This window comes from Alligator mississippiensis, chromosome 1 (genome assembly GCF_030867095.1).
Source record: "Alligator mississippiensis isolate rAllMis1 chromosome 1, rAllMis1, whole genome shotgun sequence".
NCBI classification, from domain to species: Eukaryota; Metazoa; Chordata; order Crocodylia; family Alligatoridae; genus Alligator; species Alligator mississippiensis.
In genome coordinates, this window is record NC_081824.1 from 447871801 (window position 1) to 447891628 (window position 19828).

At 43.2% G+C, this 19828-nt stretch overlaps 1 protein-coding gene across 2 annotated transcripts in view; it reads right to left on the bottom strand.

The window, feature by feature from the left end:
- HEPHL1 (hephaestin like 1) overlaps window positions 1-17322 on the bottom strand; it is a 61698-nt gene extending 44376 nt beyond the window's left edge. For both annotated transcript variants that reach the window (XM_019483632.2, XM_006266113.4), the window contains exons 1-2: window positions 17079-17322; window positions 766-1010 (exon numbers count right to left, since the gene is read on the bottom strand). In XM_019483632.2, the coding sequence (XP_019339177.2) occupies window positions 766-1010; window positions 17079-17248 (415 nt within the window). In that variant the 5' untranslated portion in view covers window positions 17249-17322. The remainder of the gene's footprint in view (window positions 1-765; window positions 1011-17078) is intronic.
- Window positions 17323-19828: the final 2506 nt, after the last annotated feature.

Here is a 19828-nt window from a genome sequence, read left to right on the forward strand (position 1 = left end):
TACATGGCATGGGCCAAGTGCTGAGAAAAAGTCACATGGTTAGTTTTCGAGCATGTAAAGCTCTCAGTCTTGAACATGCTTAGTAGAGCAGCACTGGGCATGCCCAGCACTTACCAAAGCTACATTACAGTTGTTCAGCACTTCGTGTACACAGAAAGAAGGTAGGCATGTCTTCAAGGCAGTGCTTCCTAGCACAGTCCAAGATGGGCCTTAACTGCTGTAATTTTCCCAGAGAGTCTTAAAAATCATTGAAAACATTGATGACTACAGGAAGAAATGCACACGGTGCATGTTAATTTTTTCTTAGATATTAGGGTTGGATGAATGTGGCTGCGTGCTTCCATGGCACAACATTAAGTCACCTCTGGAAAAGCCTAATAAAGAGCGATGCAAGCATAATCATTTACTCTTAGAAATTTTGCTCGTACAGAAAGCAGCCTGCTGGAATGGTGACTTCCCACATATGCTAGAGGTGAATTTTGCCCTTCTCAAATTTTTGACTGAAGAAGAAAACTAGAAATGAAAGGAAGGACAAAGCTGTATTTCCATGAAAAGTGAACAACATAATAAATAGTCCTCAGTTGCTACTGATAATTTTACTAGGGGCTGACCTAAAATTCTTTGAGGTCAGTAAACATTGCCCCACTGACTTCCATGACCCTTGGCCAAGGCCTTTCCCTACTGTAGTCACTAAACCAAACAAAGGGTTGGGAAGAGGAAAAGAGCATTATGAAAGAGAAAAATATGGCTATAACTGTTTCTTACCTTCAGACTCTTTGTCATAGAAGACACCATGTGGATGCATGGAATATGGACGTGAACCAAAGTTCTTTAAATGGACAATAAAGATATCCTCTTCTTCAGCCTTCAAGACTGGGCCAAGGAACCCCAGCCAGGAAGCTTTGGGGATCTCCCGTGTGTAAGTACCATCTGTGAACTGCCTGTAGATAGCCTTTTTGTAAATACTGCCTATCCTGATGGCTCCTCTTTTCACGTAGAAACTTGCTTGTCTACAGCATGGAGGGCAAAAGAGTTAAAAGACAGAAATGCTTTGGAATGAACTAAACAAAAGTTGGTGCTTACAATTTATGCAAGTAAAGCTATTTACTTCAATGGGACAAGCCATCTAGCACCCTGATCCGACTAAAGGTTGAAGAGATCCTAGATCCTACCCTGGTATGGACTGTCGTGGACCATGTCCTGCCCACTCCTTCCTGTTCTGGGTATGCAGAATGCTGGAAATGAAGCAATGCAGCTGGCTCTCAGCCACCCTGAGCATGCAGCAATAAGCACACCGAAGACATGGTTCCTAAGAGTGGTGTTCTGGCCTATTTCTAGGGCAGCTACATTGCCTAACTTCAAGGCATAGAGGCCCTGTAGACAGAAGTCTTTCTTCAGTGTTTTCTTTACAGTTTCAGTTCCACTCTATTCTTCCTCTTGTAGAAAGAACAGAAGGGAAAGAGTACCTGGAGGGAAATCCCCAAGTGCCCTGTAGACCCAGAAAAAGGAGAGCAAAGTACAGGAATTAATTCTCAAGTTCTTTAACTCAGGAATTAATTCTGGCCCCAGCTTTAAAAAATTCCATGGACTTTAAGGCCAGAAGGGGATAAACTAAATATATTGAGTTTCCTTAGTCTATAAGACAGACTATTACACTGACCTCAAATCTTACCTAAAGTTATTTTCTGAACCACTTCGATATTTCAAAAACCTTTTTGAAGTATGTACAGTATCCCAATAATAGTCTTACTAATGCCAGATGTAGGGATACTGCCGTTCCCTTACTGATGCTCCCTAGTTTATACATCCAAAAATAATGTCTGCCTCTCGGCTACAACATCACAGTAGAAGCCAACGTTCAATTGACTCTCACTCATTTTTAGGGCAACTGCTTTCCAGAATGTAGTTCCTCAGCATACTAATGGGATGTACATTCTTTGTTCACAAGTGTCCCAAATAAGCCAACTCTACCAAGCAAGCAAAATCAGTGTTTACCACTCCACAAATTCTTGTGTCATCTACAAATTTTACCAGCAATGATTTTGATCATATTTTCTCCCAGATCAGTGATATAGATATTGAACTGTTAAAAATAATGAATAACTAGGCTTAACATCAAATTCCAAGGAACAACTGGCCACCTTCTTTAGATGGTCTATGGCTTTTTTTCAGGTGTGCCTGCCAATCACCAGTGGTTGAACTGAGAATCTGTCCTCATGTAGCTGCTCAGGGAGATCCCTGCTCCTTCCCTCCATTTGAATGCGCCAACATGCTATCTGCAGCTATTGTATCTAGTACCTAAACGGAAGTAGATACCTCTCTCTTTACAAGTATTCAGTTCCTCTTGGTCCTATTTCTCTAGGTAAGCACAGACTGCCCAGCACAGACTGCTTCTGGTTATATTTAATACCTCCTACTTCTCTTTTCTTCAGGGATGGATACAGGATTTGGCAAAGGAGGGTGTGGGAGCAGCAACCTGGGCTGCAGGGAGGGCTGCAGCCGTCACTCCCAGCCTCTCTCCTCCACCCATTGGTGCAGGGGAACTTTTAAAAGTCCAGAAAGCAGGAAAGAATTCCACCCCCTATTCCCTCCAGCCAGTCATGTCCCTTCCCCAGCCCGTCCCCACTCCCTCACCCAGCCTTTTGCTGCTATATTCCTCCCTGTCCTGGGCTCAGGGGAAGCTTCAAAGCTGCTTCTACCCACTCCAACTGGGTGCACGGGGACTGGGCTCAGCTGGGAGCATTATAGGACAGTGGCAGAAGCAATGGAGGGGGTGGTGGATTCCCTTATCCTGCTTGGTGTCTCCCCCCATCCCAGCAGGAGTGGCCAGGGGGAAACCCTCAGCCTCATTGCTGCTGCTGCCACTGTTGCTGTCACTGTCCCAGATGAGCCCAGCCCAGCCCAGCCCCCGCGCAGCCCAGCCAGAGTGAGCACAAGCAGCTCTGAAGCTTCTGCATCCTAGATAGCAGGGAAAGCAACAGCAGCAGAAGGTGGTAAGAGGGAAATAGAGGGGATGGGACATTATTCCTCTGAGCATGGAGGGGAAGATGGGGGGGATTCTCACTGGCTGTGGGGACTTAAAAAAAAAAATATCCCTGGAGGCTCCCACAATGTGGTCCAATCTGAAAAGGGGGGGGGGGGGCAGCTGTGCCACTGCACTCCCTCTGGATTCACTCTTGCTTTTCTTACTTGATCACAAAAAGACAATCCTTGTCATGCTTTATGTTCTCTCCTGTTCCCTTGATACCAATTTGAACAGATATGTTGTAATGCTGCCCAAATCTGGTTGCCCTAGACTCTTCTGCTATGCAAGTTTATTAGCTGTGTACCCAGAACTTATTATGGTTGGAGTGTTGTTGTAGCCACGATGGTCCAGGAAATATGCAAGAAGCAATGAGTTTTGTGATATCTTTTTAAGAACCAGAAATATTAGACAAGTGTTTGGGCTCTTCTTTCAGACCCGAAAAGAGCACTTGGTGCCCAAAAGCTTATCTAACAATTTTCCCAACTGCATAGTTGGTCCAATAAATGACATCACTGAAACACCTTGCTTTCTACACCTTGAACATTTCCTCCAGTACAGCCATCAATATTCACATCATCCACAGGAAGTTTCTGTCTTCAAAAGGGAACAGAACATGGCACTTCCTTTGCCAGTCACAAAAGCTCTCCATCTTTGATTATTCCTTATCAGTTATGAAAGAGATACAGTAAAAGCTCCCTTGTGCTTCAGAAATCCCCCTGCTAGCCACTCCTGTTTTGCCTGCAAGCTAAATATTTTAAGCAGTCCTTTTTGGTCTGGACAAGCAACATATCTGTGCTTGTTAGCTTACATTGATTTTGTTCAGTTTACATTAGGATCATAGGAAAGTAGGGCTGGAAGAGCCCTCGTAAGGTCATCCAGTCCGGCCCCCTGCTCAAGGCATTATCCCTGCTGAAACCATCCCCAATAACTATCTGTCTAACCTGCTCTTGAAAATTCCCAGGGATGGAGATCACACCACCTCCCCAAGTAGTCTGTTCCAGCGCATAACCACTCTCATAGTTAGAAAGTTCCTCCTAATCTCCAACCTAAATTTCCTCTGCTGAAGCTTGAAGCCATTGCTCCTAGTCCTGTCCCCTAAAGCAACAGAGAAAAGTGTACCATCATATTTTATAATCAACCTTCAGGTACCTGAAGATTGTTATTAAATACACCCTCACTTTTCTCTTTTTCAGACTAAACAGTCCTAGGTATTTCAGACTCGTAAGTCATGTTTCCCAAGCCTCAAATCAGTCTTGTCACTCTCCATTAGACTCTTTCCAATCTGCCCACATTTTTCTTGAATTGTGGGACCCAAAACAGGACACAGTACTGCAGGTGAGACCAGTGCTGACATAGAGCACAAAAATAACTTCCCTTCATTTGTGAGACATTCCTGATGATACAACTCGGTATGTTGCTGGTTTTTAATTTTTATTTTTTTGCAACAAGAGCGTACTGTTGGTTCATATTCAGCATAAGGTCTACTCACTGTAACCCCCGGTCCTTCTCTACTGCACAGCAGCCTAGCCAACCATTCCACAACCAGCATTTATACAGACAATTATTCCATCCTAGGTGCAGGACTTGGAACTTGTTTCTGTTGTATTTCATCTGATTGATTTTGGACCATTTCTCTAGCTTATCTAGGTCATTCTGGATCCTATCCCTAGCTTTCAGAGTGCCTGCAACTCCACCCCACTTCGTGCCATTTGCCGTTTTGCTAATCATGCACTCAATCCCATTGTCCAAATCATTGGTGAAGATGTTGAACAATATTGGATGCAGGACAAACCCCTGAAGCTAAACCCCTGATCTATAATTACCTGGATCCGCCTTCTGCCCTTTCATATAGATGGGCCCTTTTCCAATATTTGCCCATTTCCATTCATCTGGGATCTCACCTGACCTCAATGAGTTCTTGAAGAGTATAGTCAATGGCTCTGAAATTACCTCAGCCAATTTTTTCAGTACCCTAGGACATATCTCTTCTGGCCCTGCTAACTCAAAAACATCTAGCTTCACATATGTGCATTTTTTATGGAAATCCCTAACTTGTTCTTCCACTACTGTAGGCTGTCTTCTTCCCTATCTTTGGTGTCAGGTGTGCTCATCACCGGGTAGCTGACTTTGTTCATGAATACTGAAGTAAAAAAGACATTCAATACTACAGCTTTCTCTGCATTGTTTGTAACTAGGTTGCTTTCTATATTTAGTAAGGGACTCACTCTTTCCTTGGTTTTCCTCTTATTTCCAACATACTTGTAGAATCCTTTTAAGTGCCTTTTACATCCTTTTCTAGTTGGTTTTACATTGTACAAAACAAATGTACATTACAAAAAGGTCCAGAGTGGACAGACGTACAGTTATTTCCAGGGTAGCGGATTACAACAGATGCTATTCTAGTGGCTTGTCACTGGGTGGTGGAGTACAAGGCAACTGCCTGAATGCATTGAGGAAACAGTAAACCAAGTATGGAAGCAAAAAGGCACCCCCTACACCATTTTTCCCCTGGGCAAAACCTTTTACAGGGAAGTGGGGTGTAGCCCCAGGCAAAAACCTGGTGGGAGGTGCTGAGTACTGGAGAGCAAGGAATGGGTAAGGAGGGGTCAGTCCTACCTGCCCCAGTGCCTCAGATTCAAACATGTGCTGTTGGCACAGAGCAGTTTACTCAACCAGGTTGTCACTATTGATGATAATATAGTAGCAGTGCAGAGTCCCTGCCCCTAGGAACTGCTACTATAGCAACAGCCAAGGGCTGGTGATGCTGCAGTCCATGGGCTCCCCAGGGAGCCACTAGTCCATCATCTCCTCTAACTGGGTGCCTGGAGCTAGTGCCCCACTCACCCACCCCAAGTTATGCTATTGATTTTAACTTACATAGTGTAATTTTATCTTTGCTTTTCCACAGAGTACTTTTACAGTGCTTTATTCCATTTGTTTTCTACTTGTCTGCTGCATCCTTTGACTTAAACTGGACCACTGGCATGTATATAGACAAGTATAGGCTTAAGTAATTTACTGAATCCAATCAAAAAGGCCTCATTCAGACTCTGGCAGTGTGGACTCCATGCAAATCTTTAGATCATCCCCAAGTCTGATTTAATTTTCCTAGTACACCATTTCCAGCCCAGAAATGTCACTCATGCATCTAGATGCAACTTCAAAGCAGCTGTCAAAAGGAAATGAATCATAATCCTTTAAGGTTATTATAAATTTAATTTTCCCAACTCTCTGTAAAAACCAGTATGCTCATTCCAAAAAGGAAAATATTAAACAATAGTGTAACACATATTCCATTTTATCAAGGCTAGACACACTGTTCATCTGGTTTTATAGTGAATGTACATGAGTTAGGTGCAAGTTCTCCACCTACTTCCCCCCCATTATTTAGGGAAATTATTCTGTCAAGAAATGTCATCTTTGATCTCAAGAGCCACAATTCTGGATTTAAGATTTGAAAGATTTCACAACTGCCATACAGGAATCATTGGTTAGCACAATGGGAAACAACTACATCATCACATACGTGCATTAAACAGTATTTTACATGGCAAAAAATCTTCTGTGTATATGCCCAAATTCCCATTGATTGTTACCTGTCAGCTCTGTGTTCCTGAGGGAGCCCTGGCACCCAGCTTACAAAGGACTTTTTCTATCCCCCGCCCTCCCCCCCCACCTACCCAGAACTAAGCAGAAGAAAAGTTTAATAGGCATCTTGGGCTGTACATTCCCCAGTCCCAGTATGGGAGGCCTATTTAAACTTGAGTGACTAAATCTCGGTTGCCAGGTTAGGGAATGCTGAGGCAAGAGACCGAGTAAGAGGAGGTATGGGCAACATTTGAAAAATGGTTAACGATTCATCACAGCATCCAGCCTGTTGGAGACCTGACCACAAATGCTGTCATACTTTTCCCGGGATGATGGTGGAAGCCCTCCCCACAAAGTTTATGAACACTCCAAGTAATTAATCCCTTTAAGTCTATTAAAAGACTACAGTAAAACCTGAAAGTCATGCTAAGCTGAGGATTATTTACAACAGGTAAAATACAAAACATGGATGCTGACTTTACAGTGCAAGCATAGATAGGCCATCTGAGAAGAAACAATATGGTATCCCTTCCAGTATATCTTCTATATTCATAATAATTTCAAGCTGGCTCCTACGTGTCTGGTTACTCCTTAAAACTTGATGTTTTTCCTGGTTGTTAATCAGTTTCTTAAGATGTTCCAAACCAGATAACCCCTTGTCACTGAAAAAGGTAATTTGTTTAAATTTAAACTGTTTATATAACAGGATTTTCCCTGTCAATTATGGCTTGGGACCCTCTTGATTTACACAATGGAAAGAATGCTTTGAAGAGGCTAGACTAAGGGTATAAGAAAGCTGTAAAGCAGCAAACAGTGTTCTTCGAGAGAGAAATCTCTCTGACACCATCCGCTGTTGGTCCCGAGAAGCTGAGAGAAACAGATCGTCTCCCTTCCACAATCATGTTAGAAATTTTTCTTGTCAACAAATCACCCGAGTGCCTTGGAATGGTGAGATCCCAGATCTTGCTCTCACTCTCTTTGTCTTTCTCCCTCTTTCTCTCTCTCTCTCTTTTTCTTTTTCTCTCTAGGCATAGCTTTCTGAACCTAAATTGTATTAGTTAAGCTTCAGCTAGGCTTCCACAAATACTCAATTAAACCAGGGTAATATTTTAATTGTTTTGTTTGTTTACCATTATAAATTTTGTATATTTAGCAATAAATAATTTTTATAGTCAAACTGGTGGTAATCGAGTCTATTTTTCCTTCTCTACTTCTCCTTCCCCACTTGCTCTGCAGCAACGCTTCTTTTACCTAAGCCAAAGATCCCTGTGAAGCCCAGAAATGCTGTGGGGTCCGCTCATCAAAAGGCTACCACTACTAGAACAGTTAGGGGAAAAGATTGGGACGTGCTGAGTTTGAGACACATAAGGGAATCAGTTTGTATAGGCCGATTGATCCAGTTTCACTCAGACGTGCCCTAATGAACTGAATGCTGGCCCATGAGGGTGTCAGCTGGACACCCAGCCAGATTCAGAGGTATTCTGTTCACCTGTGTGCTTGTGTCTGACTGCATTTTATTGTCACCTTAATGAACTGATTCCTGGCATATTGGGGGTGAGGACTTGCAGAATGGAGAGATACAGCTCCGTACAGAAACACAAGTAATACAAGCAGTGCATTGATAGAATTACAAAGACCCTAGAAACATATCCCTAATAAATGAGCACACCCCAAAGTGATGGGCAAATCTGGTAACATTGATGTAATAGAAATGAACCTTATTTTGTTTCCTTTTTTTTTTGTCTCAATTTTTATCATGGCAAAGCATTTTTGGTAATGGTATTCATCTTAGCTATTATGCTGTAGGGTGCAAAACATCCCCTAGAACAAAGATATTGTAGGCACATCTACATGTTCATTAATGTGCCATAATTATGGTACATTAAGTTTATTACCTGTAATAACAGGCACTAAGTTAACGTGCTGAAATTGGTGCTACTGCGCAGTAGTGCCAGCACATGCTTTTTTATGATGCTAAAGCGCAGTAGACTAATTCTACCGCACATTAGTGAATTAGCATGTTTTTTTCTGCCGTGCTAATGTGCTTCTAGCATCTTGTATAGATGCGCCCATAGAAACCTTGAAGCAAAAAATGGCACCAGCTGGTACAAATACAACATCTTCTCAAAATCTGAAATCAGATTCTTCTCAGTTATAATCTGAATGACTCTTTGAGTTTATATAGCTACTTTAAATTATAGTAATCTCCACTGAAAAGTCAATACTTGCTAACAGTGACCAGTTTTTACTATGTTTGGATTACTCTGCAAAGCCAATAATGCAGCATCTTTATTTCACTGAGTAACTACTACAGGCAAATGTCAAATTTAAATGATTACCACTCTGCTGGGACCCCACAAGTTAAATGTCATTTTTCTTTTAAAATAAACATGTTGCAAATTTTTCCCTTAGTATGTATGTTTGTCTCTCTGGCTGTGCCTACAACTGGTTGCTTCTCCTTAAAATGTCCCAGTCTTCCTGTGACTGGAGGAAACAACAGAAGAAACACTAATGTAGACAATAGCCCAGAACGCAGTTGATGTTTTAACCTGTGAGACGTGTCAAACTGATTTATGTCAAACCGGTTTATGGAACTTCTGTCTCAGATCCCTTCCTGGTTCAAGTTAAATCACAGTCCTCCAATATCCCAGGATGCTTTGCAGCCCTGGGCTATGCTACCTGCTCCAGTGGAAGGGGGACTGGCTTGCCTCTCTGCTCCTTAGCCTGCTTCTTGCCTGTGTCTGTCAGCCCACAGGGACAGGGGTTGCCTCAGCCCCTATGAGTCTCAGGCAATGTCAGGAGCGGAGGGAAATTCTCCTGTTCCTTCACAGCCAGTTTTGCCTTGGCTGCTTTGAGTCTGAGGCAAAACTAATGCAGGGGAGCAGAGGAATTTCCCTCCGTTCCCAGAGCTATCCCGGAGACTTGCAGCAGCTAAGGCAAGGGGTTGGGGTTGGGGAAGGAAGGATTCCTTTTAGCTCCCTCAGGCTGGGGGACCCTGGACTGGGGTGGGGGGAATCCCCCACAAGACAGGGGCTCCTCAGTGTCCCCATGCTACTGCATGGGCAGGCACCTGGCCTGGAGGACTGCTTCTCCCTCCCTCTTGTGGCAGCTGCTGACGCAATCAGCAACTGGGAAGGTAGAGGGGGGAAATTCCCCTTGGCTCCCCAAGGCTGCCTGGGCTGGGGAACCCAGGCTGGGGGAAACATCCTGAGGGGGAGGCTCCCCCAAGGTGGGCCAGCACCTGGAGAGGGGGCTTCTTAACCCCCTGTGGGGGGACAGCAGGGGTTCGGGGACACTTGGCTGGGGCAATGGCCAGCAGGCTGGGAGATGTGCTCTAATGCCCTCTGCCTACTGGTCTGAGTCACTGCAGACCTCCCCCTGCCTTTCCCAATTGAAAACTGAATGTCAGTTCAGTTTGCTATCAGTTCAACCTATGAGGCTTATAGGAAGCTGCCTAGATTGAACTGATTCAGCCTTAGGCTTTTTGACTGTCTGTACTTAGCCTTCAAGGCTGACTTAAAGTTAAAGACATTTAAAATGTTTGAACCAAAACTAATGCAGAATTCACTAGAAGGAACTAGGACTCTTCATAAACAACTCAACCTTAACCTGAGGCTGAGGCAGATTGGGGTAGGTAGAGAAGGAGCAGCCTTCAAGCGCCAGTGTCTGGAGGTATTTTCATCTGGCAAAGCCTTGTTGTCTACAATGGCACTGATGCTCACTGTCTTGAGCTCCCCTTACTGCAAATATCTGGATGCCATTCATGCTCCACTCAAATAATACACCTCTCCTCTTGGGGCATCTAACCCTTCTGGAAGGGCTCAGGGTACCTTCTCCCCTGCGTACCCCAATCCTCTGCAGTCTAAATGTGGCAGCTCTATTATCAGAAGTAGTACATGGGAAAGGACTCTGTACCCTCTTCCACCCACACACATGTATTGGCCTACTATAGATTTCAAAATTCAATGCATTTGTGTTCATCCATAGGCATGTTGTTCATATTAAGTGTAACTTGTGAAATATGGGTCTCACTTAAAATACCCTGAATAGTTAATATTTGTATAATATCTAGAGGCTCCAAACAAAATTAGGTTCCTATAAAGCTAGGCACTGCACCAATGTATAGTCAGAAAGAGCTCCTGCCTTCACAAGTTTCAGTCCAAAGAGATAAGTGAGACAAAGGATGGGAGAAAGCACACGGAAGACTGAGGCAGAGATATTATGGAACGCAGGGTCCTGGGCCATGACTAGGGTTGCCAGTCCTCCAGAATTGCCCTATTATCTCCAGGAATTATATATAAATCTTCAGGAGACTGATGAGAATCACCTGGTAGATAAATGATAGGGCATTCATTAAAATAAATATTAAATGTTGAATCCAATTTATACAGTAGTCCAGTGGGTTTTTAAAATGTAGTAATAATGTGCATTTGCCTTCCTGATGTAAAGTCTACTCAGTACAGTAGATCAGTCATTAATGTCATTATGTCATGTGATGAAACCTTCCAAAATAGATTCAAATAGAGTTGGCAACCCTAGCCATGACAGAGAATCCTAGACAGTGCAGTAACACAAACAGAAATACTTTCAAGAATTTTCCAAGCAAATTCACCTTGGCCATCAATGACATAGCCAGGAATTGAACCCAGATTTCTTGAGTCCTTGTCATAACCACAAGACCATCTTTCCTCCAAAACTACAATGTTACTTCCAAATATTACACTTCAGGGAAGAGAATATCAAATCAAATCTCAGTAAATCCACAAAACCAGAAAACCTCCCATTAAAACTTACTATTCAAATAAGGTAATTTTTTAGAATATGCCTGTAATAATACAGCCAACAACTCTGATTTATTTACTCAAAAGTGACCAAGGATCAGTGATTCTACATTTTTCAGGGCTGTATTGGATAAGAAATCAGATAGTTCCTGAGGGATAGCATTCTTCAAAGGAACCCATCCCTAATTTATATGTATCAGTACTCTTAGAGCCAGTTTCATTTGCAACCTCTTTGTCTTGGTTTTCCCTACAATGAAACTGGAATCATAGGAATGCTTTGAGGATTGATTAAAGTTTGAAGATCTGCAGAAATCTGAGAGGCAAATTCTAAGCTAAGCAAATTGTAGAGCACAGCCCACCCAAAGCATACAGTTCATTCCCATCTGGAATCCCATTAATCCAAAGGTTTTGTGGAACCAGATTATCCAGCATTGCTAACTGTTTTAACAATTGATTTATTTGAAATAATTACTAAAAATTAAGGCTTGTATACACAAAGAGTTATTCATGAATAGCTATTTTTGACTAACTACTGCCAATCAGATATTCCTGACTAACTGCGTCTGTGAATGTTCTTATTCCAAATAAAACAGCCTTATCCCAAATCAGTTCAATCCAACATGGGACTACGTTAAGATAATTATGAACGAGGGTCTCTTATACTAGAATAAGTGATCTAATTAAACAAGAGATAATAATGAATACCTATTCTTTAAATTCATTGCCTTATTTTAGTCTGAAGTAATTCCCCTATGTAAACAAACCCTTAAGAATTAACATCCTGTAAAAATTAGCTTATCACAATTAACAAAGAAAGGGCTTGAAATTCTTAATACAAAAGTTTCCTTACCTCTGCTGATGAAATAGTGTAGACTTGAAAGTAAATAAACTGCTTAGTATGTGGGAACACAAAGGACAAAAGACTGCAAAAATACTACTAAAATTGCATTTTAGATTGCCCTAGTCTTTGCCCCAATAGAGCAAGTCATCTACAAGATCCAAAGAGCCACGCATATCTTCTTCTGGAACTCCAGATGGGAGAAAGTGGTGAGAAACACACTGTACAAAGCAAAATGGTTTGGAGGCAGAGGAATGCCAGATGTCCTGCTGTTCCTCTGGGCCAAGTACAGGAGCCACTAGCAACAGGGACAGAATCCAAAACACCTTGCTTTGTAAAGTATTTTGCAGGACAACTACTGTGACAGTGGCGGGTGTACACGATGACCAACGTGAGCCCATGGACCATGGAATCCCCGTGGTTTTATGAGGTCCTGAAACACTTCGGGGACAAACACAAACTGCATGATGAGGCCCCAGTGATGCTGGTGACCCACCGCAAGATGCAAGAAGTGTTAAGGGCATGAGACATCATATTGCCTGTGGAACTACTAACTGGTGACAGCTGTCAAGCTGTGTGAGAATGAATCTTCCACAAGGACCTACAGAAGGAGCACAGAGACTTGAACTGGCAGGTAGCCCATTGGGCACTCTTTGTGCAGACACAGAAAAACAGTGCAAGGCAGAGAGGCCCATCCAACTTCCCCAGGCAAGCCTGCTAGTGGGAGGCATAAAAAAAATCAACTGCCTCTTCTGGGACTGCTCATATGCCAGAGAGATGTGGAAGAGACTATACGTACTCCTAGTGGTGACAGGTTTCATAACCGTAATGCTGGAGGGTAGGGCTAGGATTCAGACTGACCTCAAGAAATTGGAAGATTGGACCAAAAAAAAAAAAAAATCTCATGAGGTTCAAGAAGGACAAGTGGAAAGGCCTGCACTTAGGATAGAACAATCCCATTCACCAGTACCGGCTAGGGGCTGACTAGCTAGGCAGCAACTCTGCAGAAAAGGACCTGATGGTTATAGTGGACAATAAGCTGAATATAAGCCAACAGTGTGGCCCTGTTGCCAAGAAAGCTAACAACATATTGGGCTGTATTGGTAGGTGTGTTGCCAGCAGATCGAGGGATGTGATTATTCCCCTCTATCCAGCACTGGAGAGGCCACATCTGGAGTATTGCGTTCAGTTTTGGGCCCCCTCTACAGAAAGAATGTGGACAAATTGGAGAGGAACATAAATGGTTAGGGGGCTAGGGAACATGACTTATAGTTCCACAGCTTCATAGTTGTTAGAGGCTAGAAGGGACCTTTGCAGATCATCGGGTCCAGCCCCCTGGCACTTGGTCAGGAAAGACTGCTGGGATCAGATGACCCCAGCAAGATGGGCATCAAGACATTCTGAAGATTGCAAGGGTGGGTGACTGTACCACCTCTGGTGGGAGCCTGTTCCAAACCCTTGGCACTTGACTTGTACAGTTTTTCTTTATGTCTAGCCTGAAGTGATCCTCAATCAGCTTGTGCCCATTATTTCTTGTCCCCCACCCAGGGGGCCTTGGTGAACAGATGCTCAGCCCACCCTTGATATACTTATAGGCTGCCACCAAGTCCCCTCTGAGTCTTTTCTTCTCCAGACTGAACAGTCCCAAGTCTTTCCGCCTCTCCTCGTATGACCTTGTCTCTAGGCCTGTAATCATGCCCGTGGCCCTCCTTTGGACTCTCTTGGGCTTCTCCACATCCTTCCTGAAGTGCAGCGCCCATAACTGAATGCAGTACTCCAGCTGCGGTCTCACCAAAGCTGAGTAGAGAGGGAGGATGACATCTTTAGTCTTCCTCAAGATGCCTCGGTGGATGCACGCCAGTGTTTGATTAGCTTTGCCAGCTATGGCATTGCATTGGTGGCTCCTGTTCATTTTGTTGTCTATCACCAAGCCTCATTCAGATGTGGTGCTAGCAAGCGTAGCACTGCTGAGCCTGTAAGTGTGTTGTGGATTATTTCTCCCCAGATGGAGCACTTTACATTTATCCGTATTGAATAACATCTGATTGAGGTCCACCCACCTCACAAGCCTGTCCAGGTCAGCCTGTATTGCCAGCCTGTCTTTAAGCATGACCACGCTCCCCCATAGTTTGGTGTCATCAGCGAACATTGCCCAAATTCAAAGAGTTGATGAACATGTTGAAAAGCACTGATCCAAGTACTGAACCCTGAAGGACGCCACTGGTCACCCTCTACCATGATGACCATCAATCAATACTCTCTGGGTCCTACCATGGAGCCAGTTACCTAGCCAATGGACTGTAAAGTATTCGAGGCGGCATTTTCCTAATATTTCATGAGGAGTTTGTGGGAGACCAGGTCAAAGGCCTTTTGAAGTGCAGGTATATAACATCAACCTCATTTCCTCCATCCAGGTGGCGAGTAACCTGATCATAGAAGGAAATGAGGTTGGTCTGGCATGACCTGCCCATAATGACTCCATGTTCGCTATCCTTTAGAATACTGCCTTCTCCTTTGAGGAGAGGCTGAGAGAACTGGGCTTATTTAGTCTAGAGAAGAGAAGACTGAGAGGGGATTTAATAACACCTTCAACTCCCTGAAGGGTGGTTCCAAAGAGGATGGAGCTAGACTGTTCTTGGTGGTGGTAGATGACAACACAAGGAGCAATGTTCTCAAACTGAAGCAAGCAAGGGTTAGGGTAGATAATTAGGAGAAGCTCTCTCACTGGGAGAATAGAAAAAATACTGGAACCAGTTACCCGGAAAGGTGGTGGAATCTTCATCCTTGGAGGTTTTTAAGACCAAGTAAGACAAAGCCTTGGCTTGGATGATCTAGTTAGGGGTGGTCCTACTTTGAGCAGGGGGTTGGACTAAATGACCCCTTCTATCCCCTAATTTTCTATGATTCTATGATGGATGCATAGGCACATGGGTGTGCGGTACTATGTTGCCACACCTATGTTTAATTATAGGTCAGTGTTTTCAAATTTACGTCTGTGTGCTCAAAGAGAGCAGGGTCTGACAGTAAGGATGGGAGGGAAGATGCTTGAGGGAGAAGTTGGGTGAGGGCAGAGTGCAAGGGGGCTACCTGATCCCACAAATTTATTTTCCCTGATACAGCAGAAGGGGGAGGGGCTAATTCAAGACAAACCTCCAATTATTACCTTCTATATCTGGAAAAATTAGAACAAATGTATAATTTTCAGTGTATAGAATCTAATTTTTGGGGGGTTGTCTTGTAATCAGAGTCATTTTATGGTCAAGCAAAGTAGCAATAATTTCTGAGTAATAATAAGCCCCACTTCTGAGTGATTTTAAAAAAAATCTGAAACACATGAAGTTTATGGGTTTCCAACCAAATTATTATTTCATTAAATAATAATCTTTCAGTTTTGCAAAACTGAAAGACTCCAAGGAATGTAAATGAATTTGCACCTTTTTTCCCAGAGCTTTGCACAGACTTAATTATCAGTCATTTCTCTTCTAACAAGCCAGTCCATTTCTTCAATTTTGTTCCATAACCACCACATCCATTCTAAAGCAAAAGTGTGAAGCACATTTCTACAGTTATGAATACGGCATTTTTGGTACTTTTGTAGTAATGAATTGTACATTTTCTTATGTTTTTAAAAATTGTTTTAAAATTTTGTACATTGGCACATTCTTTTGAAACACAACACACAGAAGGGATGGAAAAATCCTGCCTTGGCCTGGGAATGCCTGGATAGACATACAGGCCCTTTCCATCTCTATTTTCTATGACTATGACATGCCTCTTCTAACATGGACTTCCCCACCCGGGCAGAATTCCAGTGACTTCCAGCTCTATCCCAATCCTTGTATATTATCCTAACCTGTTCTCTAGAGAGAGAAAGACCAGAGGAAGGGTCCTTAATTTTCTCCAGGATATTAAAAAACAAAAAACAAAAAGCAGAATCTCAGAAATGTTCTCCATGGATCATAAACTCCCTCTGTTCAGTAGCAGAGCAGCTATGCCAAACCACAGTACTACTCTACAGCAAAGCCTGTTCTTTAAGACTTCCTACCTGGAGCATAATAAAGGGAGATTCAATCTTACCTCTTCATCAGGAGGTTGAGGTGAGATTCAACAAGGTACTTTAGCATGTGACTAAATTTAAATCCAAGTAATCCCATGAATTTCAAGGGAACTAACTCACATGTTAGATTTGAGCACCTACTTCCATAGCTTCCTAAACTAGGGTTAATGTATATTATACCATCTACTTACTGCTTATCCCACTTTTGGATATCATATATACCTGAATCCTGATAAGTCCTCCTTTCCCATCTCTGTCTCACTTGTGACACAGATATACTCAAGCTCTTTGCTTTTTCATTGTTTTTACCTCTGATCAAAGGTAGCAGAATTATGATTTTGCCTTGGGCAAATACAGAAATACCCAGGCCCCTGTGAAGTAAACACTGGCAGTTTTTAAAGCTACAATAAAATAAAAATAAAATAAAATACACTTTTATTTACTTTTTGAGAATGATAAAATCCTGACTTTTCACCCTCCCAGATGGTAGCTTCTCCCCACCTTTCCCCCACCAATCAATAACAGAAAAAAGTTAATTTTGAAAACTGAAAATAATAATGATTCAATCCAACTCTCACGCAAGTCCACGAGGGACTGCTGTCTATTGTCTTGAATGGAGGTTGGATCAGGACTCATGTGCTTATTGCAAAAACATCAGCCAATGCTGAAAAAAGCCCAAGTCCACTAAAGATACAAACTTAAGACATTTAAAGCAGTGATGCTAAACTAGTGATTTGTCATTTGAGACTATAATACAGATCTGATTTACCAGAAATATGAGCGACTTACTCATCTTCTGTGAGGATTTGTCCTGTAATCAAATTTTTCCCAGTCGGTGCATAGTCCCAGTTCTCCTCCACAATCCCAATGTAATAGGTTCTGGTAGTTGCTTCTACTAACACAAACAGCAGAGGGAATTTAAGAGCAAAAATGCAGCCGCTAAGCTTCAAAGGAAACATTTGTAGTTCTAATTGCAACTCAGGCAGCAGCCAGCATGCACCAGACAGCTCGCGCTTCCCTCCCTCCTGCTCTCAGCAACTTCTAAATAAGAAAGGGACAAAGCAAAGCTCCTCCTATTCAGCAGTTTGGAGCTGGGATAGGTAGAAAGCCTGGACATGCAGAGCAGGCTGATGGGGGGGTTGCCATGGTGACAGGACTTTTGCCAGTCTTTCAATGAATGTGTAACTGGCTTGTTTGTATTTGCCTTTCAAGTCCAGGAGGCAGTGTTTTTAGAAGTGTGGATGCTTGTTTGTCCCTCCTTTTCCAGCACTGGGAGCTTGTAACATTAAGGCATGGTTGGATGTTGATCCTTTTGCCATCCCTCTCACAACCACAGACACACATACTCCTTTTAATATTTCTGGAGATGTAAGCCATGAGCTGTTTTGTAGAAGACTTAAAAAAAAAAAAGGAATCAGGCCTCTGCAAAGTTTTCAACTTTGACACCTAGAAAATAGAGGCAGAGAGAGAGGTTGTTTTGCGATTTTATTTTACTTCTAAGTGATAGGGTGCAAAAAGCCCAGGAGCAAGTCTAGGAGAGGGTCAGAAATTGAACACTGCTCCCCCCCAAAAACAGTCTCCTACTCATCCTCCCACTCCCAGCACCCTCCTACTGGACATAAGAATAACACAAGATTTTCACAAGTATCCAAGGTGCAGACAGGTATCTAGTGGGATATTCTAAAGCACCTGGCTGTCTAACCCCTGGTCAAATCCATGGGGTTTGGGTGCTAGGGCACTTATGAAAATCCCATAAAGTGCTTATCTGCATCTTTAGCTACCTATGTCCCTTGAGGAGACCTGATAGTAAGTAACTCAGAAGCTCCTATCCCATTGATTTTCATTGGAGACGTGCTCCGGCACCACTCAGGCACTTTTTCTAAACGCTGCTCTCTGTCTGACCTCAATCTGTGGCAGAAGGATAGACTGGATGACTGACAAGGCCTTTTCCAACTCCAATGGCTGTCCTCTGAATCACCAACAATTATGAAAGCAAGAAAACTTTAGTTCAGTTCACCAAGGAAACCTTGAACAGAGCTGGTCTCAGCTGAGCCAGGAAACAGTGCAGAATGCCTTACTGGGTTGGTTTGTGAGTTTCTGCCTTAAATATTCCTCTTTGAAATAGCCAGGTCTCCAGGACTTTAGATCAGAGGTTAAAGCTACATCTATCTAAGTGACAGGAGAGTGAAAGCTAGAACTATGGATGGAGGGGGAAAGAAGGGAAGCGCTTCCTTTGGTAACTGTGATTAGTTAGGTCGTGACAACGGACACTCTAGAGCAGCGGTTCCCAACTCGGGGTCGCAATCCCAATGAGGGGGCAATGCCAGTGGTCCTGCACACAAAAGACAAGCCATGCCGTGTGCTGGGAGCTCCCCAGACCGCCACCACCGCTGCCATCTGCTCCCAGCAATGGGTCACGGAAAAAAAAGGTTGGGAACCACTGCTCTAGAGTCAGTTCCTATTTATGCCCTGGTCTGGGCCAAAGCAATTGGGAGGGCTATCTCTGCTTGTTACATTGCCTTGCCAGGAGTTATTTTTAGATATCTGGTTTCTGGGATGCGTGTATGATTCCTCTCAGATGTTCAAGATCAGACCATTCACACTTCTTTTTCTACTCTCAACCAGTCTTGGTTCAATCCTTATAATATGATTGGAGGTTTACCCATGAACAGGACTGTCCCTTAAAACAGTCTTTCCCAACCACTGTACCGCGGCACAAAAGCGTGCCATCAGAAATTCACACGTGTGCCGTGGAATTGTGCCACAGCAATGAGCTACCACGAGATACAGTTGGTATGAGGATGGGGAATGCCTTAACAGGTGTGCTGCAGAAAAAAATTTATGTAAGTGTGCCTTGGGCTGGAAAAGGTTGGGAAACACTGCCTTAAAGTAAGTTTCATTATCTCTATCAATTTACCAATAAATAATAGAAGTGAGGAGTAGCTATTAATATAATGGCAGTGCAAACATATGGCTTGAATCTGAGTGATAAGGAGCACTCAAAGCCCCTCTGCTGCCCTTGAATTCTTGCTCAGTACTTATCTCTTCCTCTGCAACCACTTTCCATCTGGCCTCCAAGCATCTAACTATATTCTACTTCTGTAGATACGGCCAGATACCTTCTAAAATGCTGATGCTAGTATTTTGCTCTTCAAATAACCCCCTAAACATGACTAAAAATTACTTGCTGGGGGCTACCCTACATCACTGTAGCAACACATTATATTGCCATACAGTGCACTACGCTGACATAGCGGCCATGTAAGTCTACACATGATTGGCAGCTACATTGCCGTAGTGGCACGCTCCCCCATTTTAGCATGCTGCTACGGTGATGTAGTGATGAAATCTAACCAATCGCCACACACACGGTGCAGTACAGGCAGTTACTGTGCTGTGCTTTAGTACTTCCAAAAGGAAGTACTAGTTAGGTACTAGTACCTAAGTCTAGTACCTAACTCTGCTGCTCTAGAGTGTCCATTGACATGACCTAACTAACCAAAAGGAAGTACTAAAGCACAGCAACATGTAGACACACC